The 27,737-nt window shown below is 46.7% G+C and overlaps 1 protein-coding gene across 1 annotated transcript; it reads left to right on the top strand.

Moving 5' to 3' along the window:
- Nucleotides 1-3,260: 3,260 nt before the first annotated feature.
- Nucleotides 3,261-16,604, top strand: LOC101795669 (aquaporin-3). The gene is made up of 6 exons (XM_027446579.3): nt 3,261-3,458; nt 11,890-12,016; nt 12,187-12,324; nt 13,218-13,336; nt 14,061-14,278; nt 14,977-16,604. The coding sequence occupies exons 1-6, from the start codon at nt 3,351-3,353 to the stop codon at nt 15,143-15,145; spliced, it is 879 nt and encodes a 292-aa protein (XP_027302380.1). The 5' UTR covers nt 3,261-3,350; the 3' UTR covers nt 15,146-16,604.
- The last annotated feature ends 11,133 nt before the right edge of the window (nt 16,605-27,737 follow it).

The raw sequence follows: 27,737 nt of genomic DNA, 5'->3' as shown, positions 1-27,737 counted from the left end.
CCAAGGATTGGGTTCTTCCTTTAAAATTTCACCTGTGTCTTTCCCCTGGAGCAGAGCAATGAGGGAAGGAGCCAAGTGCCAAGGCTGAAACACAAACAGCAAACATGGAGCCTGGGTGTTGGTTTTGGACTGTGTCTAGAAGTAACAGCCCAAGCACAGTGAGTTTGTCATGGCACGTTGCAAGGTTCTGCAGGAGAGAAAGGGAAGGAGTAAGAAAGTGACAAACTTATAGACAAGTGCTCCGATGGACTGTGGTCAGAGAGCATGGGTTCAGATCTTGGCTTATCCCTGTGTACTCCCATACTTTTGGGCCCCAGAAAATATTGGGATAGAAGACTGAGATTTATGGAACAAGCTAAACAGAACAAAGAATGTTCTCCTGAGTTCCCTGCTGAGCTGAGCTTCTTTTTTATCTTTGAGCTTTCCTCTGGGGGGACCAGTATTTTCCATAAATTAAAGTGTTACATTGCCCTTCTATTTTTTTTCCTTTGTTTTTTGACACTGTACAGATAGATAAGGATAGTTCACTCTAGTTCACCTGATGCTGTGAATGACTACAGCTTTGGCACCACCACCAGGAGGTGAGGCATGAGTTCTTGTGACAGAGGTTTGGAAATTTCCTTTGTTCAAACCCCTGTGCTGTGAAATTGTGGCTTTGAATGTCTGTGCAAAGCAGTGGACATCTTGCTGTGTCCACCCAACAGGAGGAAAGGCCAACAGCTCTGAGGGTCTACCAGACTGAAGGTCTACCACAGTCCTACTCCTGTGTCCTTCCTTGTTTAATCCTGCTGACCCACAGACTGCTAACCATGAGGATGGGTGCCAGTACCTCGTGCACCAGGTAACAGGTCAGATGGTCTTCTTTGAAAAATTGTAGCTGATGACACGTATCTTCAGTTGTTTTGTGCTTGGGTCCCGTGTCCCTGGAGTCCAGCTGCTTGGTGTGGCAGGTCAATTCCTGCCTTGGCACGGAGAAGCTCCAGAATTGGCACCTTTCAGCCCTTATTCACACTTTGATTAATTATTGCTTCTGAAAAGATCTTCCACTTCCCCAGCATTGCATCACGGTCCCTTCCCCATGCTCCTTTGTAGGTAATAACGTGGTTCTTGGGAAAGCAATTGCATAAGTCCCCATTGCTCAGTTTAAGTCGCTGGGTCTTGGGCTGCAGTGATTCACCCTCATGACGCCCCGGGAAGGGAATCCACTGTCACTCTCTCCAATTTACTGCTGAAGAAGCTGAGGTGTGGAAAGGTGAAGGTTTTGCTCAGGGTCAGGCCATGTAATTAATGGGCAGTGAGTCAGCCACGGAGCTGGTGTCAGAGCGCCCACCCCACCCCGGCTCCTCGGGCTCGCGTCTGTCTAGACTTTTCCAAGCACCAGCTTTGATGCTGGTGCTACCTCTATCTTCTATCATCATCCTGGGAGCCCAGACAGCTCCCCTCCCTTCACCAGCCATGAGGAAATTTCTGTACCCTCGACTCTTACTCGTAGCCAGTGGGGATCGGGTGCTGCACTTCTGGGAGACACGTATCTGCTTATCTGGAGAACATCGCATCTCCACGTCCCTCCTGCTCCTCTGCAGGCTCTCCGGTCTTATGGCTCTCACCCAGCATGGGTCTAGTCTTATGGCCCTGTCCCCACCACGGGGAAAGAATGGGATCCATGACCCAGTCTAAATAAATTATAAACATACACCACAGCACCTGCCCACCAGTGGCTCAACAAGTGGAAAAGAAGATGTTAGCTCAGAAGTGCACCATGGTTTCACTTCTGGCTGCAGTGGCTTCAGACGTCAGGGTGAAAAGGACAGAGGGGAATATAAAGGAGATGGGAAGTGCAGGACGAGGTGAGGCAGAGGTGCAGCTGTGGGTCCTCCATGGCTTGGATGATGCACAACGAGAGGGATATGGGGAGAGAGAGGGAGAGGAAGGACAAGTGGGTGTCCTTGGGGCTGGTTTGCAAACCCCATGTTGCTAGAGTTTGGAGGATTCCAATGATGCTTGTGTTACCAAACCAGGCCCAGGCCCAAGAGATGTTGAGATATTGAGAGATGTTTCCCATCCTTTGTAATTGCATTTGGACCCAAATATTCCCCTGCATTCAATTCCCCACACGTTATTGCTTTCCTAACTGCTTTCCTGACTTGGATCCTTGGGCTGGCTGTGGCTTCTGTAGGGAATAAAAGCCCATTCATCACCACATTGGAGAGCCGTGCTTTTACAGGGGGAAAGTTGATGGTTAAATAGGAGGAAGAGCTGGCAATCTGTGGCTTTGCAGAGGAGGTGAGGGAACAAATCCGGGAAAGGGGTCCCCTCAGCCCTGCTCATTCATCCTGCTGTGCTACGTCAAGCCCTGCAGAGTCAAAGAGCCCGGGGAATTTTTATTGCTGGCTTAACAGAAACCAGATGCCGCAAGTGGCACATGTCCTGGCAGCAGCTCCAGATGTTAAGAACTGGGACAGCTTTTCATTCAGGTGGTCTCATAAAATCAGCCCGGGGTGATGCAGGATGTCACTGAGAACAAGGAGGCAGAGACAGTCGATGAGTGAGTCGGCTCAGTGAGTCGGTGGTCTCCTTGCTGAGGCCGTGCTGGGGACCTCTTGTGGATTTTTTTTTTCTTTCAATGGGGACTGGGATGAAAACGTGCTTGCAGAGCCTTGTGAGGGGGAAGCTGTAATGTCACCAATGTTTTGGACCCAGCCACAATCCTTCAGCTGGGGAGGGGAGCTGGGGCAGGCCTGGCCTTGCTCTGGACACCAGCTGCTGGTGGGGGGGTTACTGGGGCAGGAGGTGCCTGGCCCCGTCCCACAGCACAGCTACGAGCACCAACCCTCCTGCCCCACTGCTCCGCTGCAAAAACCTCCACGGCCTCTGAATTAGGGGCAGCAGAGCTTTTGCCATCCCCTGGTGGGCTTGGGAGGAAAAGTGAGCTGGAAGCAGGGTGCTGTGATCACACAAATGGGTAACGATGTTGTTTGTTCAGCCCAGCTTTTGGACTTCAGCTGAAGAGAAGAAGCTACAGCCCCACACACTTGGTGGTGAAAGCAGTAGGGTTTGGGGCAGGACATCTTTGCCACCTTTAATTCTTCCATCTTCTGAAAGTCCTGAGTCTTTCGCTCAACTATGTGAGCAATATAGAAAGTGAAGAAAACAGCTTGGTCTGCCTCGTGCTGAAAAGGAGGAGAAAAAAGGGTTTTGAAGAGGGTGGAAGGGGTGTGGTCACTGGGAGGTGTGTCAGGCATCGCAAACTTATTTATAAGCAAAGGCAGCTCTGCTGGGGAAGAAACCTTGCTGAGGCTGTGTCAGCTGCTGCCGTTCCCTGACACTGCTGGAAGGACACCTCTGCTGCGATGGGGAGGCAAAAGGATGTTCTCGCCACTATCGAGGAGCACCTGAGGATCAGAAACAAATTAGTGCGACAAGCTCTGGCCGAGTGCTTGGGGACCCTGATCCTGGTGGTGAGTCTGTGCTGGGGTGAAGCGGACACCATCCTGGTGGGGGGACACCATCCTGGCAAAGGGGCTGTGCTGCTGCTGGGATTTGTCCCGTGGATGAGCCCAGCTCCAGTGCAGCCTGCCCTGTGGGCTCTAGAGGAGAAGTCTTTATCTGTAGACCAGGGAAAAGCTCATGCAAGTTGCTGTAGGGTGAGCTTTAGGGTGGCAGGCAAAGGGTGGGCTCTGCAGTGCTCAGCAGGTGCTGGGGGGCTGTGCTATGCCTGTGGAGTGCAGGGAGCAGAGCAGGCTCCGTGTGAGAGCAGGAGTTTTCCTGGAGATCATGCAAAACTTCCTTTCCCTCTCGGCCCTGGAATATTTTCCTGGCACTGAAATAGTACAACTATTATCACCCAGGCAGCGAAAGCTTTTTCCTTGCTTTGTTTTCTCTGTACATCCTACGGAGAAGCCAGAACTTAGTGTTGCAGTGTTTTTCTCTGCTGCAAGTCCCTCAAGCCTTATCAGTGGGTCTGCATGCCACCAGGGCAGCCCTTGCTGGCGGCTGATCCTGTGTGCGTGGCAGTGCTGAGCTGTCGCTCCATGTGTTTTTCTAAGTGCTGAATGGCAACGTAACTCTTCTGCCTGTTGTAGTGCTTGGTTCCCAAAGGGATGGGGTGTGAGGAATAAAGTGGGGTGGGTGTCTTTGAGCTGAGAGGGAAAAACTTCATCTGAAGTGGTGGGGATCCAGAGCAGTCCTCCAGGCTTCTGTGGAGCGACAGCGTGGTTACCTCTTGCTGTAACTGATAGCAGGGTTGTTTGGAGAAAACACTGATAGTTGGAGGGGCCAGAAGCAGAGGAAGGTTTGACAAAGCTGCCTGCCCTCCTGGGGACAAACTGTCTTACGCTTTCATAGCATGTACTTTCCTGATGAAGAAGAGGGGACTACTGAATCTGATGTGAGACCATAAAATGTTAATACCCCTGAAAGAAAGCAGCTTTACACAGTGCAATGGCTTTCTCTCCAGAATGACCTAGCTCTGGTGACTTGCAAGCCTACTGGTTCCTTAGGGAAGGGTTACTTGGATTAAGGTGTGTAGAAGCTGATAGGAAAGTAACCAGCAGAAAGCTGCTGTTTGTGGATCACTGATGTTGCTGCACTTAGTCTCAGGATAGAAGCAAGGTGGTGTTTGTGGAGAGGAAGAATGTCTCCTGATAGCCAAGTTAGTATTGGTGGAGAAATAAGGCAAGCCTTTAGTCATGTGAATGAATCCAGAAAGGCTTGTGGTTGAAAAAAAAAAAAAAGTTATTCTTTCTTCCAACTGCTACAACTTGTCCCTACAGCCTTGCTGCTGCGAGGCAGAGAGGAGTCGGGATGTGCTCAGAGCATGGAAGGGTTTGGCCCAAAATCACAACCAGCTTCCAAAATGAGTGCCCCTCAGCCAAGGACAGCCCCTGGGAGCACCACGCTTCGTGTTTGTGCACAGATCTTGTAGGAGTGACCTGGGATCTCCTGCGGCTCCCATGCTGGGGACGAAGGGCTGTGGGAGCTCTGTGTCCATACGGGAGAAATCGGGGTGGGTGGTGGGAGAAATGGAAAAATCCCAGGCATGGCAAACACTGCCTGGCTGACAGCAGGCAGAAACAGGGTATGCAAATGGAGAAATGAATCCCTTGGTGCTGTCCTAGTCAATTCTTCTGGTAATGAAGTGCGACTTTGAGATTTTGTTTCTTTTAATATGAAAAGTCACTTTTTTCTTGCTTCCTATCACCCATATTCCCCTGTGTCTCTTTTATCAGCTACCTGGAACATAAAGGGCCTTGAAGTTGTCTATTTTTCCCCCTTTTCAGGGGATCTGGGTTGTGGTTCAGGCTGCATAATCCCAGGACACAGAACTGGATTCTGCCTGGAGGGAAAATGAGCATTTGTACCCTGCAATAGTCCCTGCTGCCTGCCCTGCCAGCAGGCTGAGCTGGGTGTGAATGCATTGATCTGCATCTGAGCCTAGTAAGCATCTGCTATGGGCTTCAGAGAATAAATACCTGAGGAAAGCCATGGGATGCATGGAGAGATCCATTCACAGATGATGAATATATTAGAACTGAGCAGTGTTGAGGATGGATTTAAGGCTTGGTACTATTCACACTGAAGTCAACTTCCTGAGCCCAGAGGGAGTGAGACTGTTTAAAGTTTGCAGCTTACTTGAGATTGCACTGTGTAATGTAAAACTTGTCCCACCGTAGATATTGGCATGGCTTCAGCTCCTTCTCTCCTCCCTCTCACTTGCATAACTGCAACTCTCTAAAGCTCTTCTAGAGCAAAATCTTTTCAGGCCCCTGCAAAGTTTATTTCTTGGTAAGAATCAACCTATCAACCTGGTGCTTGATTCTTATTTTCGAAGGGGTTGTAAAGGAAGCAGAACGTGATCTAGAAGTACTTTTTTTTTTTTTTTTTTTAAGATAAAAATAATCCAGATAAGCAGCCAAACCCTAAACAGTGCAAAGGCGAGGTGCTCTCCACTTGCAAGCAGCTTTCGCAGATCACAGCACCTTGCACAACAGAGTTGCACTCTGTGCCTGGTGTCCCTCCTGCTACAGAAATGGCAATGCTGATTCTGTTTCCTTTGATAATTAAGACGATCCTCTTCCTTCCTCCCCCCCTTCAAAATATACTTTCTGAATGGTACATTAGTTTTGAACTTTATAGCTGTGTCGGAAGCACCCCTTGCTGGCAGTGGTTAAGCAAAGCAAATGCTGAAGGCATTTTCCGAGTGACTTGCTGTTTGTGTTATTGCTGTAGCAACTTGCTAAAGCGAGATTTCCAGTGGCAAGTCTCTGTGCTTTCCTTAAAGGCTGGGTCTGTTTGCTTTGCTCTGCTGGCTGTAAATACCAAAGGTGGCTCTGTTAGGTTTTTACATTTGCAAGAGAAGTAACTTGCTGCTGTAACTGATTTCCAAATTGGACTAACTATGATTCACTGCTGCTGAGGCATGAGGAAAGAACAGAACTACTCCTAATAGCTTTTCAATCAGGCTGTCCTGGCTTTGTGGCCAGGTGGGAGCTTTCTGGGGGATGAGTGTGCTGCGGACCACAGAAACCAAAATAGCAAAGTAGTTGGGATGATCAAGGCAGGGGGAACCTCGTTAAACTGTTGGCAGTGCAAAGCTTAAAGTCTGTGCTGCTCATGCCACAGCCATCCAGGGTGGCACAGCATTTCCCAGTGTTCTTGTTTGATTTGTGCCTATTTTCTTAAAGCCAGCTTGTAGCACTTGGAGTTTCTTTTTTTTTTTTGGGGGGGGTGGTAATTATTTGGTGGGAGGCCGCTTTCCCCCAACAATGCCCAACCCTGTGAAAACCCATGTCTTCCTGAGAGCTGAAGCCTCCTGATCTGAGGGGCACCAGGAATATCACAATGTATTCTTGCTTCAATGTGTATGGGGGGAAACAAGCTAAAATAACAAGTTTCCTCACTAATGCCCAAATCCTCCACTGTTGGCTGCTTTTTTTTTTTTTTTCTTTATTTTTTTTTGGTGTGTGCTGAGAGCGGTCTCTCTCCATCTCTGAGCAGCGTTATCGTAGCACATGGTGCGTGTATGGTGCAGCTCCCCTCAGACTCCCTCTTATCTCTCAAGTCCTGCTGCCCCAACTGGCTCTGAGACAGCTGGTGATGAAGAGAGCTGTAACAGTACAGACCATCCACCTCGGCCCTTTTTTGCCCAGGCTGGCTCCAGCTGTGCTGGACAAGAAGCCAAACTGTGGGATCTGATGTTTCTCCCCTGCTTTGCAAACTTTAAATGGTGACCCATCTGTTTGAGAGAGATTACAAGTAAAGGCATGAATGGTGCTCCTTGCACTGTCCCTGTGGCTGGTGGAGGTCCCTCTGGCTGTGTGATCCACCCCACTACACGGGGAGGGCAGTAAGAGGCCACGTTTTGGGTTTGCAGTTTCTTAACCCAGTCTCACACTGAGCTGCAGGGAAGTCCTTGGGAGGACTTTGGGAAAGCCCTAGGTTTTGAGTTCTACCCTAGTAGGAAGAAAGGGGTCTCTGACCCTTAAAATCTTCCATCAATAGCTTTCCTTTAGAGCATCCCCTGGGTATGACTGCCCTTCTGGTACCTCCCCCACCTAACCAGAGGGCAGCGAGGGCTGAGCAACATTTTTTGCATCCACCAAGGTGATTAGGGTAGACTTACAGCGGGATCCTTGCCTAATCCCTGGTTTGTTTGCTAGCCGAAGAGGAGAGTTGCAGCTTGGGCAACACCACTCCTCTTGGGCTATGCAAATGAAACTTTTCCATCTTGATTTAGAGATCAGGCTGTCTGAAGTTCAAGTGCAAATGCATCCGGGCATTGCACCTGGAGGCGTGAAAGAGCACTGACAAAGGAGGGAGAGGGCAAGTGAGGGAGGGAATGTGGCCGCTGTGCAGGGAGGCATCGGGCGCTACCCTCCTGAGTTCACCTACAGAACTGCTTTGCACACAAGCTGTCTGTGAACCCAGGTGGCCTCACATCTTCACTAGCTCTTTCAACATATTTTTTTGTCCTCCAAGGTTCCTTCATACCAGCTGTGACTAACTCCAGGCCTTTTTTGTCCCTAGCCAGGGAGAAGACGGGGTGTTTGCCACCCGAGGTGACAAAGCCTCACGTGCCCTGGACACAGGGAGGTTTGGTTTCCCTGGGTATGAAGCTACACCCAGCAACCTGCCACGTCTCCTGTTATATTATTATTATTTGCTGCTGCCTCTGGCTGCCCCCTTCCTTGTGCAGCCCCTTCACCCTTGAACTCACTGCAGAAGGTGGTGGGCTCCTGTTCATTTTCTGCAGTGCAAGGAGTTGGATCAGCCTCTGAGGGAGAATCCTCCCTGCTGGCAGTGAAACCATGAGATCTGCCTCAGCCAGTGAGATGAAATTAGGGAGCTGGCTTCCGTTAGCCTGGTTAATGGGTGCAGCGACCTCACTTCCTAGGAGAGTAGCTTTAATACATCAGAGTAATGGCTTGTTGCAATCATTTTATTAGCACTTAAAAAATTGCTTTTGAGCTTGCCTAGTGGCTCACAGGGATATAACAGCTGACTGCTGCACACTGTGCCATGTGGGGAACTAACCTGGCTTTCTGTTGGTTGGGATGTTTTCCTGTAATGTAAAATCAGCGTGGTTGCAGCAGGTTATTAAAATCCTGAGAGTGAGGGATCATCTCCCCTGGGGTGTGCACTGCTATCTCCTGACCATAGTGGTCGAATATTGACTAAGGACTTTTACATCCATTGCATGGACTTAAAGCACTTTAAAAAAAAAACAACGGATAAATGCTGACTTTTTTTTCTTTTTTTTTTTTTTTTCCTTTCACCTTCTTGCCTTTCAATTCAAACTAACTGCTCCTGAACTTCTAAGTATTAAAAAAAGACTTAAGACTTTTTTTTTTTTAAAAAAAAAAGAATGGTGAGGGTATCCTGTATTTTATGGTTTGGGAGAGGGAATTGGAGGGAAAATTAATGTATAGAGAAAGTGGAAATTGTTGTGATTAAGTTTTGTCACTACCACAACAAAATAGTAGGAACCTGGCAGGGCAAGGATTTGGAAAAGTGGATCATGACAAACTCTGCCACAGGGTTGTAAACTTGGTCTGATTTCAGTCCCCTTGAGCAGCATGGCAGACCACAGTGACAGTGTGTGCTCCAGGCGTTGTGTCTGTCACCGATGCCTCTTTAGGAGTCTTGAAAGAATATACCAAAAGATAAAATAGTGGCAGTGGGGTTTGTCCTGCCCAGACTTAAACAGGAAAGTCGGAGTTGGCTGTGCTGAGTGCTGACTACTTCAGCAGAGAGAAATGAGACCCTAGATTGAACTACTTGGTGTGGCTGCCCATCTTGGGAGGACGGGTTTCCTTCCAGATGCTGCAATTTCTCTCCATTGGATGTGGGGGAGGAATTCAAGATGTCCAGATCAGACTTATCATATAACTCAGATGTACAAGGGTGCAAAAAATCCCACTCCAGGTAAATGTAGTTTGCACAGACATGACTATAGTTATTTTAACTTCTGTGTCTGTAAATGCATCAAGCTGCATCCCTCCAGACAACATAACTGCATGATATGGCTTGTGTCAAGGCTACACCTAGCTTGTGAAGGTGTACCACTGGCTCCTGCTGAGTGCTGATGGACTGTACCAGATGCTATAAGGTAAACCCAAGAGCCACAAGAGCAAAGATGAGCATCATTTGAATGAATTCTTAAAGTTCAAGTGCTGTGGTTGGATGTCATGTATAAAAATGTGTCTGTGCTTAAAGGACTTCATTGGTAGGGGACAGAATTGCACACAAGCATACTGAAGTTCAAACTTGTTCATAAATATCACCCTACCTTTTTTTTTTTTTTAAATCTGCTTAGGGTTAGGTTTCCTGTTGTTGCTCACGGCTCATCTGATAAACAGTTGTAATGCTCCCGTGATGTGGCCTGAAGGTGTTTTTGCATGGCCCATAGACTCTTTCCTGCAGAAAAGCTGGAGAAGGATTGCAAGGTGTAGGATGGATGGGAGAGAAGGGTGGGGAATAACCTCTTGAGAAATGGCAGAGCTGGAACTCTTCCAGGTTGAGAGAAGACCTTTGTGGGTAAATGAGGTGGTGGATGGCAGGGTGGGGAACTTTACTCTGTGGTTTCTGTGACTAAAAGATATGTGGCTAACGAGCCAACCACCATCCACTTGCAGAACTGCCAGTTCTTTCAGCATGAATAACACAAATACCTTCACCAATAGGAATAAACTGGGGCCAACCCTGCCAAACTCAGATGCCCAGTGCATCTTTTTGTGGGCTCATCCTTCCCTGGTCAGACTGATGTGCTTGCTTTGTGGCCTTAGAGGTGAACACCATAGCCAAAAACTCTGTCCAAACCTCTGACTGAAGTGTGCTGGGGCTCCTCTGGGGTAAAAGAAGGAACAGATGTCACCCTGGTCATTAGTCAGTATTTACTTGTTCCCCTCAGTAGCTTGGACATGGCTAGCAATGATGGCTGTTTGCTGCACAACAAACAAGACTTTTTGCCTTCAGCCAGGCATCTTCCCTGCCCTGGCTTTCCAGTGGGGAATCTTGGGGCTGGGACATTGGAGGGGCTGTTCTGATTGCACCCAGTAGAGAGCAGTGCTGGATGTCACCTCCTGTTAACTAGCAAGTTCTGCAGGTTCTTTTGTTCTTTCTACACAAAATCCTGTGTTGGGGACCTGGCTCCCTGTCAGGAGGTCCCTGCGTGCAGTGTCCACCTTGTGAGTTCGCCTCCAGCCTATCTGGCCGTCCCTTTCCCAGCAGGCTGAGTGCAGTGTTTGCTTTGTTAGTAATTCATCAGTTATCAGGGGATGAGTTAGCTGTGTTTTGGCTTTGCCTTTCCTCTGGATTGTGTGTTGCTCAACAGCATGTCCAGCGTTGGCAGGAGAGATGAAGAGATCCACCCCTGCCTCCCAGTCCCTATTTGGTGGCTTCTCTCCTAGGAGCAGATGCTGTCTGTGTGGCAATTGAGCAATTCTAAAATGATGGAGTTTACAGAAGCAGAAAGACTTGATGGGTGGGTAGATATGGGCACATATTCAGTAGAAGTAAGGAAAGCTTATATTCCTAACCTGGAGGATCTCTGTCCTCTGGGAGCAGGCCAGGAGCAAGCTCTAATCCCTGTCCTTGTTTAAGGACACTCACAGTACCTGGTGGTGAAGTGATATGTGGTACACATTGAGAACCAGTTCAGGTAGAGTCAGAGGAAGATACAAGCACAGAGAAGGTCAGGACTAGGGCCCCTTAAAGTACATGGTAGGTAGTGCAAAGACTTGGCCAGGCAGAAGGCATCCAGCTGGTTGAGTGATGAACTGAACCACCTGGGGAAATTAGCCTGGGTTGTTAAGGATGAGCATAAGAAGCATGGCTTTTGAATGTGGTTGGGAACACAAGAATCACCCATTAAGGGCACGTCTTTGAGCATGAGCACGTGCTTCTTTTAGCTATTAGGCAACACCCCTTGTCACCCAACAGAAGTAACTTTTGTTGCCCTAAGTGCTTGATGCACATTGGTACTGTAGGGACAGGCCAACTGTGTTATCCTGGTCCTTTCCTACATAATTTTGCCATAGGAGGCAACCTACCTTGCCTACCTTTAGCTGCCTAAAAATGAGATGTTTGGATAAAGATGTTCAGTCTCTTAGAGATGTGAGCTGTAGGCTGATCTTTCTTCAGACTTTTTGGTCCTTGTTTCAGTTCCCCCAGCCAGGTGTCAGACTTGCCTTGTGTCCTTTCTCCTTCCCTATTATCCCTGGTTATGATGACTGGGGGTTGAAGTTTTACAGCTCATCCTTGACCCAAGGCCTTCAGTGGTGCATACAGGTGTGAGCAGAGCAGTCAAGGGTGTCAGTCAGCAGCTGGCCCTGATGTGAAACAGAGGCTAACTTCAATCTCTCTCTCTCTTTTTTTTTTTTTTTCCTCCAGTTGTTTGGCTGTGGCTCTGTTGCTCAGATTGTGCTCAGCAGAGGGACTCATGGAGGATTCCTGACTGTTAACCTGGCCTTCGGCTTCGCTGTGATGCTTGGCATTTTGATCTCAGGACAAGTGTCAGGTACGTTGTGGCTTTGTGGTGGCTGGAATTCACTTGTGACAACTGGTGTGTAGTCATAGAGAACTGCACTTTTCCTGTGTGGTGATGGTTTGGAGTCTGGTGTGCCCTGGCTCAGCTCTGGAACTCAAGTTCTGCTTGAAAAAGTGCACTAACCTCCAGTCTTTTTGCAGGTGGACACCTGAACCCTGCTGTCACTTTTGCCATGTGCTTCTTGGCCCGGGAGCCCTGGATCAAGCTGCCAATTTATGCCCTGGCCCAGACTCTTGGAGCTTTCCTGGGGGCTGGCATAGTCTTTGGTCTCTACTATGGTAAGTGCAGATAGTCTGTGTGTGCAAGTACGTGTCTATTATCCAGATTAAAACAGATCTTCCAGAAATGTTGATGAAACACTAGTAGTAATAGAGACTTTATATCTGGGCATTGTTCCAGAGCCATTTTACTCCCCTTGTCAAAAAAAAAAAAAAAAAAAAAAGATAAACTTCGCCTGAATTTTTCTGCATTGTACGGATGCTAGTGTGAGACAATTGGACTTCTAGCAGCTTTGGCAGCCCTTATCAGGGTGATTGTACATCTTGGAAAACATCCCAGAAATCCAGTTCCTCATAAGTCTATTCCTTTTTCACGGTGCTCCTCAATACTACAATATTCAATGGATGAGAACTGAACACTCTTTGTGCTGATCAGGAAAAGGTTTAATGCTGCTAATTCCAAACAAAGCAGTATGGCTGTAATTGTGTAAGGGAAACAAGTAAAAGCAATCAGCACTTACCATTGCTCAGCATTTAATGGATGTTAGAGCTAAGCAGTGTTCCAGAATTTGGTGGGCTGAAGTCAGATTCTCTGCAGAAAAGAACTAACCCCATCCTAACTAGCTGCCTAAAACAGGGATGAGCATCTATTTTTCTCTTAACTGACCATGGAGGGAACCTATACAACTTGCTTAGGGTAGATATCCAGCTTCTATACAGCAGTAGATGAGGGGGCAACTGCTCTACGAGATGTCCCCAAGAGGTGAAAGTATTGGCTTAGAGGAAATGGCAAGATTAGCCCAAATCATATTTGCTGCAGATCAGGTCCATTACTATATCTGTTATGACTTCTGTAGCACCACAGATGTTTAAGCACCTTGTGAGAGGAATTAGGATTCGGATTAGTGTTTCTTTTTTGGGCTCTAACTCTGTTGCCTTTTTCCCACCTCCAGATGCCATCTGGGCTTTTGGCAGCAACCAGCTGTACGTAACGGGAGAGAATGCCACTGCTGGTATCTTTGCCACCTACCCATCTCAGCATCTGAACATTGTGAATGGATTCTTTGACCAGGTAAGAGGGTGCTGGGAGGATGCCAGAATTTGAAGAGGTATCTTCTGGGGTGATTCTGGGCCTCTCATTTGATTAGAGAATGAATTGCAGTTTCAAGAGGAGAGAGATTGGCTCCAAGATCCTTTCTGTATGGGTACCTCACTAGCCCATAGGAAGGTGAACGTTGGAAAGACAAAGCAAGAAAGCTTGTCTTAAAGGCACTAAGCAGTGTTAGACCCAACGCTTGCCAGGACACCAGTGAAAAGGACATCACTTGGTCTCAGCTCCTGAAGGATGTCTCTTCCTCACTCCCATTGCACTGCTGTGGTTGTTGCATGACCCAGAGGTCAAGTGGCTGTGGGGTGCTGGCTGGTGTTGGAGGGGTCTCTCTCCTTCCTGCAGTTGCCACCAACCACAAAGGTAGAGCAGCTGCTTGGCTATGGCAGCTTGGAGGCAGGTTCAGGAAGATGTCTTCAGATACTTTTGGCTGCTTGGATGGTTATTCATAGCTCTCCTGTGGGTAGGGAAAAAGGTGTAGGTATGATGGAGCTTGTCAGCTGCTAGGAGTGAGCTCCACTGTCCTTTCCCAATAGGGTGATGTCTGATAATGCCATGGGATGACTTAGTGCAGCTCTTTAGAGAACAAATCCTAAAATCATGGAATTTCTTAGGAATTAAGTAACTTGGTTCAAAGATCGGCCTGGAATAAATTCTTTGCTTTTTTCTTTTTCCCTTCCCTTCCCAGTTCATTGGCACTGCCTCCCTGATTGTTTGCGTCTTGGCTATTGTGGATCCCTACAACAACCCTGTCCCCACGGGTCTGGAAGCTTTCACAGTTGGCTTTGTTGTCCTTGTTATTGGAACCTCCATGGGCTTCAACTCTGGCTATGCTGTCAACCCTGCCAGGGACTTTGGCCCTCGTCTCTTCACAGCCATTGCTGGTTGGGGCTCTGAAGTGTTCTGGTAAGTGCTTGCCGATGAAGATTTCAAGCATCAAGGGGAAAAAACAGTTATAAGTCCAATTAGGTAGTACTTCTGGCATCACAGAAAGTCTTAGCACCCATGAGGTATCTCTGGACTGTATAGACATTTTTAAAAAGACACTGCTCTGCTGCTTCTTAAGAAATCGTACACGTAGGGCAGTTCCCAGCAAATGACTTAATTTTGCTATCAGGGATGAAACCTCAGAGCATCTATGAGAAGTCCAAGTGCACCTTGAACATAATCTTATTTATTATTATTTTTTTTATTGGTAGGAAATGTAAGGCCTTTGTTATAATTGGATTTTGTTATAACTGAAAACAATTAAGTCATGAACAATACAGGCTTATGTGCTGTCAAGAGATGCTTTCCTGCAAGTAGTGGGAATGAAGTGAAGGTGCCAAGTTCAGACACTGCAATGATTTCTCTCCTTTCTTTGTGGGGAAACAATTTTGGAAGACCTGGAAGCAGCTGTTCTGAAATGCTTGTCACCAGAACTTGCAGCAAGAGGCAACTTCTGTCTTGGGTGTTGTGGTGGACCCAGGGTTGCTGTTGTCTTATGCCTCCAAATATCCCCATTGACTTGCAGCTAGATCTTGCATTGTTCCATACCCAGACAAAAGTATCCTAATGCCTCATCTGCAATTGTTAACCCTGAGCATTTCCTTTGTGTTTTCCAGGACTGGTAAGCAGTGGTGGTGGGTTCCAATTGTTGCTCCTTTCCTTGGGGCTGTTGCTGGAGTGATGGTCTATCAGCTGATGATTGGATGCCACGATGAGCCTTCTCCACCTGCCTCTGAGCAGGAAACAGTCAAATTGGCCAATGTGAAGCACAAGGAAAGGGTCTGAGGAAGCTGCCACCCAGGTCTGGCAGACATTCATTACTCAGGACTGCAGTTGGCCAAGAGGAGGAAGGAGTTGAGAAGAGCTTCAAGAACAACAGGAAGAGTTTTTTTTCCTGTCTTGAGATATTATAGCTTTTTTTTTTATATCCCTGATGCATTTGCTTTAGACACTTTCCTGTGAGCCTTTTCCCCATATGCAGTATCGTGTAATCTTTCCCTACTAAAAGGGGCTTGAGGACTGTAGGAGTCAGGAGAGAAGTGGGCATTGCTATCCAACACCTCTGGCACAGGCCTCATGTTCAGGAACTTGGGATCTCCTGGGCTAAATTGGGGGCCTGGCCTGTGAGTTTGGCAAACTGCTTCCCTCCAAACCTGTGTCCCCATCTGCTGCAGAGTGGGGACCATGCAAAATATAATTATTTTGTTGTTTTAGCATTAAATAGAAAATACAACATCCTTGAAAAAAACTCCTTGTGATTCTATGATGGATCAAATCCATGCTTGGTGTTGCTCTGAAGTCAATGACTTGACACCAGGAATGGACTTGTCTAAAAGATTTTAATTGGCTAATCCTTTCATGTCTCCCGTGAGCTCCCAGAAGATCATATCAATCCATTTGATCCATAATGTCAGAGCGGAAAGTGAGAATGCACTGGATTTTAATAGAATACTAAGACAAAATGTTTACAAGCCACTGCACCCTGGTGTTTTGATCACAATTTTTAATATTGCCAACTCATGGAATATAAAATAGGAAATTCTTGTTTTCATTGGGGATAACCTGGAAAGAAAGCTTGGCTCCCTGTAGCAGCCTTTCCAATTAATCAGCTTTGTATATATACTGCAAGCAGCTAATAGCCAAGTTCCACTGAAAATGTGGTGTTGTTAAAGTTGTGTGTGTTCATGTAAATTTCACAATAGTATTTTTTTTTTTAATAGAGATATATAAACGCACTCCTTAAAAAGCTGTTACCACATACCAGGATTGGGATGAGTTAAGTTAATTTAAAGATGTGTGGGAACTGCCTGTTCTCTGACAGCTTTGAGATACTGTTGGATTTTCCCAGGATAGCATTAGATCACGGAACTATGCTGTTGGAGCATTTTGTTTTCTACCTTGCAGAATTGCTGGGGCATCCCTGGCACTCACAGCACTCTTAACACATTATTTCTGATGAGAGCCTGAGTTCAGGCACCTCCTATACTAGCAGTGCTGGTGTGCCAGAGGATCTCTGGTGATCACAATGCCATACAGAGTATTTGAAACAAGCAGTATCAGTTGTGAAAGAATTTGTTGGTCCCATGGCAATGCGTTAAAGAAACAGGCTTCAAAAGAATTTCTTTAATGTGTAAACTCCTTGAAATATGTAACTTCCTACACATTTCCAATCACTGAAATGATGTATTCTTTTTTTTTTTTTTTGCCTTTTTAAAAAATAAAATGTCAATACCCACACTGTAAAGTGTTAGCGCCAGTTGTATTTCTGAGCTGTTGTCAGCAAACTTTGCTGTGGAAAGGAAGTCATCCATAGCAAAGGCTTCCTTAAAACCTTTTCCTCTCCTCAGCCTGCAGTAGCAAAATGAAATTAACCCTTCCAGGCAGTACCTCTACGTGCTCCATTTGTGTTTTATTCCTTTCCCTGTGGGGCAGATGGGAGGAGAACTGTGCAAAGGCCAAAGTATTGGCTGGTGGGTGGGGGTATCCTGCTCTTGGGCATCTTATTCTTCATGAGACAAAAGAAACAAGTGGTCCATGTTTGTCCTTCGCCCTTTGTATCTCTCTCTCTCTTTTTTTCTTTTTTCTTTTTTTTTTTTTTTTTTTTAATTAATGCAGTTCTTCTGGTTGTGAAATCCTACTCTGTATACAGTGTATGTTTCAGCATATTTTACTTGTAATTTCTTTTTCCTTGCATGGCTTAGCTAACAAGCATTACAGACCTTAACCCAATGCTTGAAGAATTGCACAGCTCTTCCAGCCTATTCTGAAATACCATTATTGTTGCTCTTTAGCTGATGTGTCCTGCTGTGTTTTTCCTGTGTGAATTGTACAGCCCTAAAATAACTCATAACTTCCCAGACGGTGCCATAGCGAACAATTCAGAGTAGTCTGGATGAATGATTTCCTGCAATTCACCAACTAGAAATCAAATGACTTTTTAGCAAGAAAGCTGCTGAGTTTGGTATGTTCTATCCTTCATTAATATGCTGCTTTATCCATTTCTGTCTTGAAAGTTTTTCCCTCAAAGTCTGTTTTATACTAATACAATTAACTAGCATTGCTGCGGAGGTCACTTCCCTGTTTCCTTCAGGACTCTTAGTCCTTTTCCCACTCTTCTGTCACAATGTCTTCAGCTGGCTTGATTGACGTACTAAAATTCTTACTACTGACCATATGACTTTGGATGCTAGTGCTGTCTGTGTCCTTTATGTGTACTCCCTACCCCATTCCTCCTGCTTCTCTGTGGCATGTGGTAATTGCCTTGCTCCACACCCTTTTTAAAACTGCAACAAAATTCTGTACCATTTTCAGGTAAGATATTGACTATCTTTTCTCATAACTGTGTTCCCACTGTGTAAGGCTTCTGTTTTTGGAGGGATCTGTCAGAGGAGTGCTAAGAGCAGCTGAGCAGATCCATTGTCGTGCAGAAAGGGGCAGACCCAGCCCGCCTTGAGCAGATGGGGAGCTGTGCAGGGTTCCGCCTCCTCTTCCAGAGGGGTCTGTCCCACTTGAGACAGGCACAGGGCAGCTCTCTGCTAACCCTGGGAGGAGAGCAGTGCATAGGATGGTTTCATATGCCACATCTCAAGAGCTCTGAACTCCTACTGAAGTGTGGGGAGGGAAGGAGAGTTACCTGAAAATGGCATATTCCCTGGCAGCAGGCACACATAAGTTGCTGGAAATTGTGGTTATTTTCAGCTCACTTGCCTTGAAAGAGCTTCTGGGCATTGTTCATTTGGCAAGCCCACACAAACTAAAAGACTTCTTCCTCCTTTTTTCCTCTTTTTTTTTTTTTTTTCCCTCCCTTTATTATTTATTTATTTATTTATTTTTAACTTACCATACCTAAATATCAAAGACAATGAATCATCATGTTCTTAATACTTCGCTTTTGGAATTGTTGGAGAGGTAAGATTCATCTGGCCAAATACAGACAGCTAGGTTTTAGGTCAGATGAACTGTGACAAGCTATTGAAATACACTTACTTTGTAGGAAGAAATAAATCCACAGTTTAAGCTATTCATGCTTGACAGGGAGTGTAATTAGTCACTGGAACAAAATGTTAAAAGAAGTTGTGGATTCTCTATTGTGTGAGTTTCGGATTGAGACTGGCTGTCTTGCAAAAAGGTCTCAGTTAAACTAAAAGCTGTGCGCTAAGAGCAAGTCCCACTGGAGGAAATTCCCAGACCTTTATATTACAGAAGGTCAAGTTGACAGGAATTGTCACCTCTGACTTTAAAATGTATGAAAGTTATAAGACAGGCTGGAAAAATGACCAATTTTTTGGTTCCTCTTGGTTCTCAGCTGGGTCTGAGCTCTTTGCTGCAGGTGCTGTACCATGGTGGCACACCAGCTGTGACCCAGAGCTGTTTGCTTTTGGTTCCCAGTTCTCCTGGTACCTTGTGAGGTGAGCCTCAGGAAGCTGTTCCAGCTCTGTTTGCTTTGTCTGTCTATGAAGTGGCAGCAGCAGCACTGATCCCTCCCAGAGCCCACTCTGCTCTGGACAGCACTGATGAACAGCATCGGCAAAGAGCAGGCCATGAAGACTGTTGCATTCCCTGCTGTCTTCTCTAAGTCCTTGGTAGTTCTGCATGCTTGTGCAATGTTTGAACTCCCAGCTCTCCCATGCATTCAAGGATTTTGCCTTGGTCATTTATCTCGAGGAGGAAAGAAGTCTTAGCCCACTGCTCAATTCCAGCATGACCAATCGTGGTGTGTCCAGGGCCTCTGAGCTTGTTGGCTTTCAACTTTTTAGGGGACTCTGTAGCTTAGCAGGAGCCTTGGACACACATCTTATCAAACTACCTTGCTTACTGATCATTTACTGTGTAAAGTATATGTACGTGTATTTAAGTATGTATTTTTACTGGGTAAAAATCCTTCTCAGCAGCACAAACTTTTTATTGAGCAGGAGATTCCTATTCATGCTCCACAATTCAGCTCCAGTCGAGGAGCAATATCGCCCATCAGGGTTTCTCTGGATGCAGTGTGCACATGGGGGAGACATCAGGGATCTCCAGAAAAATGTATCTGCAGCCCAGCTGCTGTCATGGGGCTTGTCACTGCTGCAAAATACTAATTTGGCTGAAGAAGCAAGCATAACCAACTCACTCCAGGGGGCTGGAGAATGATTATACAGCCAAATGAGCTTATCAGATTGAAAATATTTTCATATGTGGCCACATAATAACAATAAAAAAAGCCACGCTGGAAAAGGAAATGTCAATTTCATGAAGGTGTAAAAACCACAGAGGGAGTCAATCATTTTAAAAGGCAATGATTTTATTCAATCAGCAGCTGAGATTTTCTAGCAGCAAAGTTTTGTGGTGTGTGTCTTGTATTTAATGTTGTTGAATTAAGAGTGCAGAGGTAGATTCAAACTTTAGTCAAGAAAGGTTTTTAGTATTCATGAAAGAATGAAAGTATTCTTTCATTTGCAACATTTAGGTGGCTATTTAAGGTTTCCCTGCAGCCCTCTAACAGCAGCCTGAAGAACAAATGAAAATAGGAGTTCCCTTGTTAATGGCTTTGATCTGTCATTCCTAAAATTTCTAATGGGTTTAAGAATCAGCATTAGTTCTCTATAAACCCATCCTAACATCAAATTGTCTTGTGTGTTGAAAGCAGTGTCTTCGCTAGCATCAAAGCCTTCCTCTATAAGTTAAAGAAACAGCAGAGATCTGATGAATGGCTCAGGCTCTGCAGTTTCATTTGGGTAGGTCTGTGCAGATAAACTACCAAAACACATCCAGGTCTAGAACTGCTGCATCGCCTAATGTCCATATATTCTTGTATCCCTTGTTTTTGTTTCTTGTTCTTTTTCTTTTTTTCTTTCTTTTTTTTTTTTTTTTTTAATTATCATTTACATTTTACAAACAGCAGCTGTACAGAGGTATTTGCTGTTTTGGATGTAAAACTAGCTGCATAGTGCGATCATTCAACCAGATATACAGACACACAAAAAACTTTATGACATGGAATTATTCAGGTTATGAAATCCAACATAAACTATACTTACAAAAAAGTTACATCAACGCGAAGACAGAGTAAGTTCTGGATCCTTTCCCTTACTGGGTAACAGCAGGAACCTCTGGGAAATATCACCAAACAGATTTCTACACCTGTGGAACCTGTGGGAATGTGGCCCTATCCCTTTTCACGTGCTTGAAGTCACACTGAGTGGGTACTGGCACTCCTACAAACTATCTTGATAAATCTGGCCGCAAGTGGTGTGGGAGTCTTAGTTGTAGGGCTTCTGATCCTGTTCTTCTGGAGCATGGGCAATGGGATCCATCATCTACTGTCCTACAGGCTGAGGCTGGGTGACATTTATAGCTGAAGAAGGACATTTTTCCCTAAGAACTGTTTTGGGGAACAGACTGGTTCAGCTCATGCCCCACCAGCTGCAGCACATCTTCCCTTTGGCCAGAAAGATGATGGAGAGTATAAATATACATAACATAAAAATAGTCTTGCAGCCTTCACATTGAACTGCAGCTTTTTATACTGTGTGAGATCACTGCAGAAGACAATGTTAAGCCTGAGTTAGTTGTTCTTCGGTGTGTATCTGGCAGCTGATCTGAAGACAAAGGGCTGTTAGCAATGCTTTTCTGTTGCGAAGCACGGACAAAAGCACGACAGACACCAGCAGAGTCAGATCATGCTTCACCATTTTATTGCCCGAATAGCCCAACTTTTATAGTGAATTTTACAGGGATGGACAGTGTTTCACACAAGATTATTGGTCAAAAGCACCCAGACAAACCGTTAAGAAAATAACACCACCTTTTGATTAGAAGTTAGGAAAACAACCCCCTTTGTGCTTAACGGTCATGTAGGCCTAGTCCTTGAGGCCAGCTGCTGATAACAATATTTTCTGAGTTCCTTAATTGGGTGATGTGGGAGTCATTGCCGTGGGAGCTTCTCACAGTTACTCTGGCAGCTTGGTTTGCTCAGCTACAGCAGGCCCTGAGATTTCTAAGGCCTACCCCTCGTTGCTTATGTCCACGTCCTGTATGCCAATTCCCAACACTTTTCCCCACCAGAACCTGTCCAGCTGGGGCTGATCCAGAATCTGACAAAGGAGTTGAATGGACAACAAGGAGAGCAAGCTCTTGGGCTGAAGATGCTAACTAGGAGATACTTCTGAAAATTAACAAGAAATATGCTGCCTGAGATGGTGGTTTTACTGGTTGTGGGATCATAAACTGGCTTAGCTCCTTGCAGGGGATTTGCATAGTTCCCACTGCTTCTCTTCTTCCCCAGGAAAACTTACAGCTTTCTACTCATTTCTGCTGCTGGCATGGAACAGACTGAAACATCTTCCTTGGGATCTGGAAAGCCTTCTGTAAAACATCCCCTGCACTCTGCACGCCTCAAATTAAACTGTCTGACTTCTTTGTGCTTGCTCACATGAAACATCAAAATTTATGCACTGAGACACAGCTCATCTCCATCTAAGCCCATGTGTCCAGCCCAGGCCAGCTGGATCACAGGACCTGTGTGCCTAAGCGAGGCCAGCCCTCACAGCTGGTGGCACGTGAGGGACCAGGCTGCCTGTAACTGCAGCTGACCATCCTGACCCCAGGGCAGAGGATGAGATTCCTTGCCTGGAGCCTGGTATATGACCTGCCTCCAGGAGAGGTGAGAACAGCTCACCTGCTGCCCTGCTGACGCTACTGTGGGTACCCACAAGCAGTTAACTGGGTGCTGCGGGGTGACTTGGTGACCCCTCTTGTGCCGCTCTGCTTGGTGGCTGCAGAAAAACTAAAGTCCAGATATAAGACACGAAGCCCAATATAAGACACAACATAAAAGAACAGACAGGATGGTCCCACCTTGGGTCCCACCAAAATGAATCTTGGAGTCCTGTGACCTTCGTTGCACTGTACTGTAGCTGCAACATGCAGTGTGCAGGAATGGGGTGGGGTGGGGTGGAGAGCTAGCTGGGGGACTGGTCAGGTCTTGTCATGAGCCTTTTCCTTGTGATCCTACACACCCTTTTGCCTCAGGAAAGCACTGAGTGTAGAGTAGGTATATGTCTGTTGCAGTGATGATTTACTCTCTTCTAATTTGGGAGATGCGTTATTTACCCACTTCTCGGTGCTTGGAACACCAACGAGGTGGTTGTCACAAACTGTGAAATTAATCACTCCTTCACTGGTGGGAACACAAGATAACAGGTGGGGCACTCAGCCTCCCTTATCTCTGAACAGCAGGGGCACAGAGCAAAGAGTTGCCAAACCTCTAACTCGTGTCTGCTGCCCCTTAGTACAGAGGCTCCCAGTGCTCAGTAGATGTCAGGCACTGCAGCCCAGCCCTGTGATGTCCCAGGTGAGCAGCTGAGTGTAAAAAACACATTGCAGTGATGAATGTTCCTGATATGGGGACAAAGATGATGGTGTTTGTCCCTCCAGGTATGAAAGGTGAAGCTGAAAAGACCTCTGCACTGCCTCAAGGGACTAGAGGGTGGAGGGACAAGTGCACGAGAAGGCCCAGCACAAGGAACTGGTGCAGAAGCTGATGGTATCTGAGCCCTGTGGCCCACGGCTGTGAGACAAGTGTACCACAAGAGAGGCAAATGGCAGCTGTGGGAAGTCTGTGAGCCCATGACACCGCTCAGGCTGACAAGTGGCAGCACAAGCTTTGAGCATCGGGTGAGAAAAACAGTGGTGTCCTCAGTGTCACCACATTCATTGGGTCTCCAAGCTCCACCTCCTCTGGGTCTGTTGTCCTAACTGACACAAGGAGTCTAGAGAACAGTTTGGCCCATGAGACCATCTGCAACAGTGAGCTGAATTGCTTCATTAACAGTACTCAACTCAGGGGCCTAAATGTGTCTGGAGCCATTTGAGGTGCCCTGGGGAGTCCTGCCTGGCTCCAGATGCCACTCCAGAAGGGCACGGGTCCCCCAAAGGCCCTGTGCCAAAGCTGCAAGACCCATGCAGGTACCTCAGGGTGTCCTGTGTGTGCACAACTGGGTCAAACTCTGGAGATCACCTAACTGGAGCTGAATTCCTCTCCATGAAACTATGGCTTGGGCAGGGCCAGAAACTCAACAAATCTCCCTGTTTCTATTTCTTTTGTGGCAGGAAGCCTATTTCCGTAGTGGCATAAGAATAGCACAGGGACCAGATGAAATGTCTGTCTGCCTCTGTGCCCTGTCTCCATCAACAGCCTCTTACACCTCCCTACCCTCTTTAGGAATGCTGCAACAGGGAGCAATAAAAACCACACAGGTGAGGTGGCTTTTGAGCTCCCAGATATTCTTTTTCATTTGGTTTGAGTTATGATAGAGTTGGTTGAAACCAATTCTCTTGAGGAGCCAGAGTAATACCGCATTTGCATCATAACTGACACGAGTTTGTTGGTTTTTACTGGGAAGGGCAACTTCATTCTCTGTCCTAAGGAGAAACACTGATGTTGTCTCATAATTAGCGCTTTTCTTTCTCTAATTTCCTCACTGGGAGACAGATTCCCTGCCTGACAGGCTTGGCTTGTCCCAGGAGATTTCTGACTGTTCCGAGCTGTATTTGAGAGTACAGCAATGCCTTTCTGGACAATCTTGCAGGGAACCCCACAAAATGCTCATGTTTTGGCTCCTGTCACTGGGAAGTGCCCTCAACTGGATGTGTCCTGTCAGATGCAGCAGTCAAGGCTTGGCCTGGGCTATCAGAGCTAAAAAAGCTGTAGTTTGAGACACGGAGGCAGGCTGCACCAGGTTTCACTGCTCTCTCTGAAGAGAGCACAGTCAGGCATCCATCACACAAACACATCATTTTACATGCCAGGTTTTTCTTATGACTGTGCCCTGTCCCTGGCCAGGGATCTCAGATCCAGAGCACAGGGAACTAACTCACAGGACTAATATCTGGGTAATGCTCACCATTCAGATATGAGTCATTAGGACAACTTGTAATCGTCGAATTTTGTGTCTTGGCTGGCATCGTCTCAGCCACTGAAACAATTATATTTTCACTTAAACCTTCTGGCCTCACTTGCAACCTCTGAACTCCACCCAGCACAGAAGGGCAGAGTTTCTGTTGCCCTTTAACTTTGCATTCCCTTCCTTGCTGCATCGCTTTAGGTAATCTCCAGCCAAATCGTTGCGTGTCTGAGTCCTTTCCTCTCATTTACCTTGTGCTCGCTCAGGAAATGTTTACAGCTGTATTGGCCCTTTGGGAGGGAAGGTGCTGATGGGAGAGGAGAGGTCACGTTGATAAATCCCCCCTGAGCCAGGGGAACAGAAGTGCTAGCACCTGGTCCACAGGAAAGTCATGACCCAATAAATCCCAACTCAGCTGCTACCTGACCAGCAAATCTTGAAGATACTTGGCCAGAAGAGCCTGGACTTATTAGCCCTCCTGGTGATCCACAAACTAAGTGGTACTGTGAAGAGATGGGGATCAGTAATTGCATCCTGTGTAAGGATTTTGTCTGGGTAACAGTCTCCCACCTTTCTTCCTTTTGAGGCTGGGCTTTTTGGGACAAAAAATCATGCGACGGAAAGCAGCAAAGCAAGCAAGACTCTGGCCCTGAAGCAGTAGTTCTGCTTGATTTTAGTTCAGTGACTTTAAAGCCTTGAATCCCATTCTCAGTGCAAGTGGCTGGGTTTAAACAAACAAAATCTGCACTTTGGGGTCTACCCTGAGCTATACAACCCCCAGCTAGGACACAGGATTGAATTCTGCACAAGCTGTCAAGACGCTGCTTGAAGGGAAATGTGGGAGGAAAATGCGTTTTGTATTTATAACCCAGGGGAGAATAACCCAGAGTGGAAAGTCTGTGGGACCGCCCTTGGTCACAGGAGATGGGAGCTGGCCTGGGGAGGGCTGGCTCTCCCTGTTTGTGCTATAGGGCATGCGTGTCTCTCCTGCAGCGTGCACAGCAGCGCCGGTGCCAGCTGCCTGGAAGTGAGGAGCGGCGACGCTGAGCTTTCCCACGCTGGGGACCCTTTGTTGGTCTGGGCATGAGTCTCTGAGTGCCTTTAAAGTAGAGAGAGCAGCAGCAGCACCACCCTGCCCCGGAGCGGGCGGGGAGAGGTTGTAAGCTGAAGATAGTGTCATGTACTGATGGAGACAGACTGTACACAACATTTGCTATTCAATCATTTTGGTTAAGTCGCTTGGTATTTTCCCTTCCCATGACCTGTTCTCCACTCAGCCCTTTCATGCATCTCTTCCGTATTTCAGTGTCTCTGAGATTAGTTTGTCCTCCGGGTTTTGTCCTGCTTCTCTCTGTCATTACAACACTTTCTCTTGTTCTTCCTCTTGACTCTTTTCCCCCTCTATTCTCATCCCTCAGCCCTGGTGTCCCAGCAGATCCCCAGCCCCATGTCTGCCTGTGTGTGATGGATGTGTGGGGAGAGGACCAGCCCTGATGAAGCAAGCAGGGAACTGGGGCCACAGGGGAGCCGGGAGCTCTTGCTCCAGGCTAGCAGCCAGCCACGTTTCTCTGAGGTGCTCTCATAAAATATTCCCAGCGTTTTATCAAAGAGGTGATGCTGTCACGGGTTTGTTTATTATTTCCCTCCGGGGATTTGTCTCTTCACGGCTTCTTCCTTTCATTTTTGAGGAGGAAATGTTTGCTGCTCTGTCAGCCCCTGGGAGGAAAGTAAGTTACAAAGGGAGCGGTGGTAATGAAAGCCTTTTCCTGAACCAAGGTAACACAGCTCTGTGGTCACCTATGCCCTAAACATGTGGGAACCGAGCTCAGCCCTCGAGGACAATGATCAGGGAGCTGATCACCAGTGGAAAGAGCCATGGCAGGGGATCAGGGACACAGCCTGTGTGCTATCCCACAGATCCTTTAGTCTCTGTTCCTTCAGCTGCTCCTCTCCCTTCATGGTCCCTAACCTTGACTGGACTTCTCCTCCCACCAGGCCCAAGCCTTTCCCCTCACCATCTCCTCTCACACCTCCCATGCATCTGCTCAGCCATTTCAGCTGAGCTGTGAGCAAATCTGTCCAGCTTCCACCCACCCCTGTGTGCACTTCACATGTGTGACATGCCGTGGCCATGCCTGGGGGTACCGTGTGAGCCTGGGACCAGATCTTCTTCAGCTGATGCCTTAGGGCTGTTTTTTCTCCACCTGCGGTCTGCAATTTAGGCACTTTGCACCCTCCCAGCGTTTTGGAAGGCGGTTCTGCTCTTGTGCTGGTATCTTTATTTTCTAACACATTTCATACATTCCTGCAGTCCCCAGGCCACTTTCTACCTCATTTACTCCTGCCAAGGATTTGTTTTCCTGTCACTGTGTCTGGAAGTCTTGCACAGGTATGAGTATGGTAAGAGGCTCTCAGGGTTCTTTGAGAGGACATGCAGGTCAGGAGCCCTCTGTTATTTTCTACTATATCATTCCTTTTTCCTTTTGTATCTTCTTTCCTCTATACACATTTGGGAACATCACGAAACACCTCACTGAGAAACTCCACTTCAGACCCAGGAGAAGACATCGAAAAGGAAATGACTGAAGAGAAGAGGAGGGGGGGGATTCTTCTTTCATGATGTATGTTCTTGCTACTAATTTTAGCATCCTATTTTTGTTCCTTCTGGTATCACAAGTGTCCTGTGCTTGTGAGGGCATAGATGTGTCTCTGGTGGAAAGTTTGGGTTGCAGATTAGCTCCTGGCTTCCTTTTGTCATCAGGAATAGACCAGATAGGTAAACAGACAATTCTCAGTATTTTTTCCTATGAGGTTTTGTTTAGCTTCCACGAGGGAAACCCTGGAAAATTCTTCTAGAGTGATCTGCGTGCAAGCAAGCTATTGTCTTCAAAACAATCTCCATCTCTGCCCTGGATCCTGAGCTAAAGTGGTACTCTCCATCTCCTGTACTGACTGCATGTGTGCTCCGCAAGCAGGAAAGTCGACCCACAACAGAAGGGGTCTCTGATGCCAGGGATAATTTTACTGTTGGAGACGCACAGTGGGGACATGATTATCTGCTTCTGTCTGGTTTCCCCAGGAGCTGAGACCTATGCGATCATGCAGAAGGTGAGTGCAGGTGCCTGTCTGTTCCTCTGCTACCTTTGAAGCATTGTATTGGTTTTCAAAGTTCCTCCTGTTTAAAATGGAGTTGATGAAAAGATGTCTGGGCTTTTCAGAGAGGAAAGCCTATTTTAGCTAAGCAGGTTGTTCTTTCACAGAGCTTCAGTCTGGTTAGATACAATGATATGATCCTCTCCCTATCCAGCCACTGATTGCTGCAGCTCAGTTCTTGCTCATTTTCTCCTATATGGAAATACATCCACTGGGGTTGGGGAAGAGAGAGAGGGAAATAAAAGGAGGGGAAAAATGGAAAAAATAATTAATGATGGCAGCTTTTCAGCAGCTCTGTAAAGTAAAACCTCTGACTTCTATTCATGTTATTAGGTAAG

This window comes from Anas platyrhynchos, chromosome Z (genome assembly GCF_047663525.1).
Source record: "Anas platyrhynchos isolate ZD024472 breed Pekin duck chromosome Z, IASCAAS_PekinDuck_T2T, whole genome shotgun sequence".
In the NCBI taxonomy this organism is placed as follows: Eukaryota; Metazoa; Chordata; class Aves; order Anseriformes; family Anatidae; genus Anas; species Anas platyrhynchos.
The sequence above is the reverse complement of the archived record's forward strand: the minus strand, read 5'-3'. Positions and strand labels throughout refer to the sequence as shown.

What these genes read in the sequence shown, in the direction of transcription:
- LOC101795669 (XM_027446579.3), top strand. Translation starts at nt 3,351, where the DNA reads ATGGGGAGGCAAAAGGATGTTCTCGCCACTATCGAGGAGCACCTGAGG. An exon ending in TGAATGGATTCTTTGACCAG is followed by an intron (nt 13,337 to 14,060) that starts GTAAGAGGGTGC and finishes TTCCCTTCCCAG; the next exon opens with TTCATTGGCACTGCCTCCCT. An exon ending in TGGGGCTCTGAAGTGTTCTG is followed by an intron (nt 14,279 to 14,976) that starts GTAAGTGCTTGC and finishes TGTGTTTTCCAG; the next exon opens with GACTGGTAAGCAGTGGTGGT.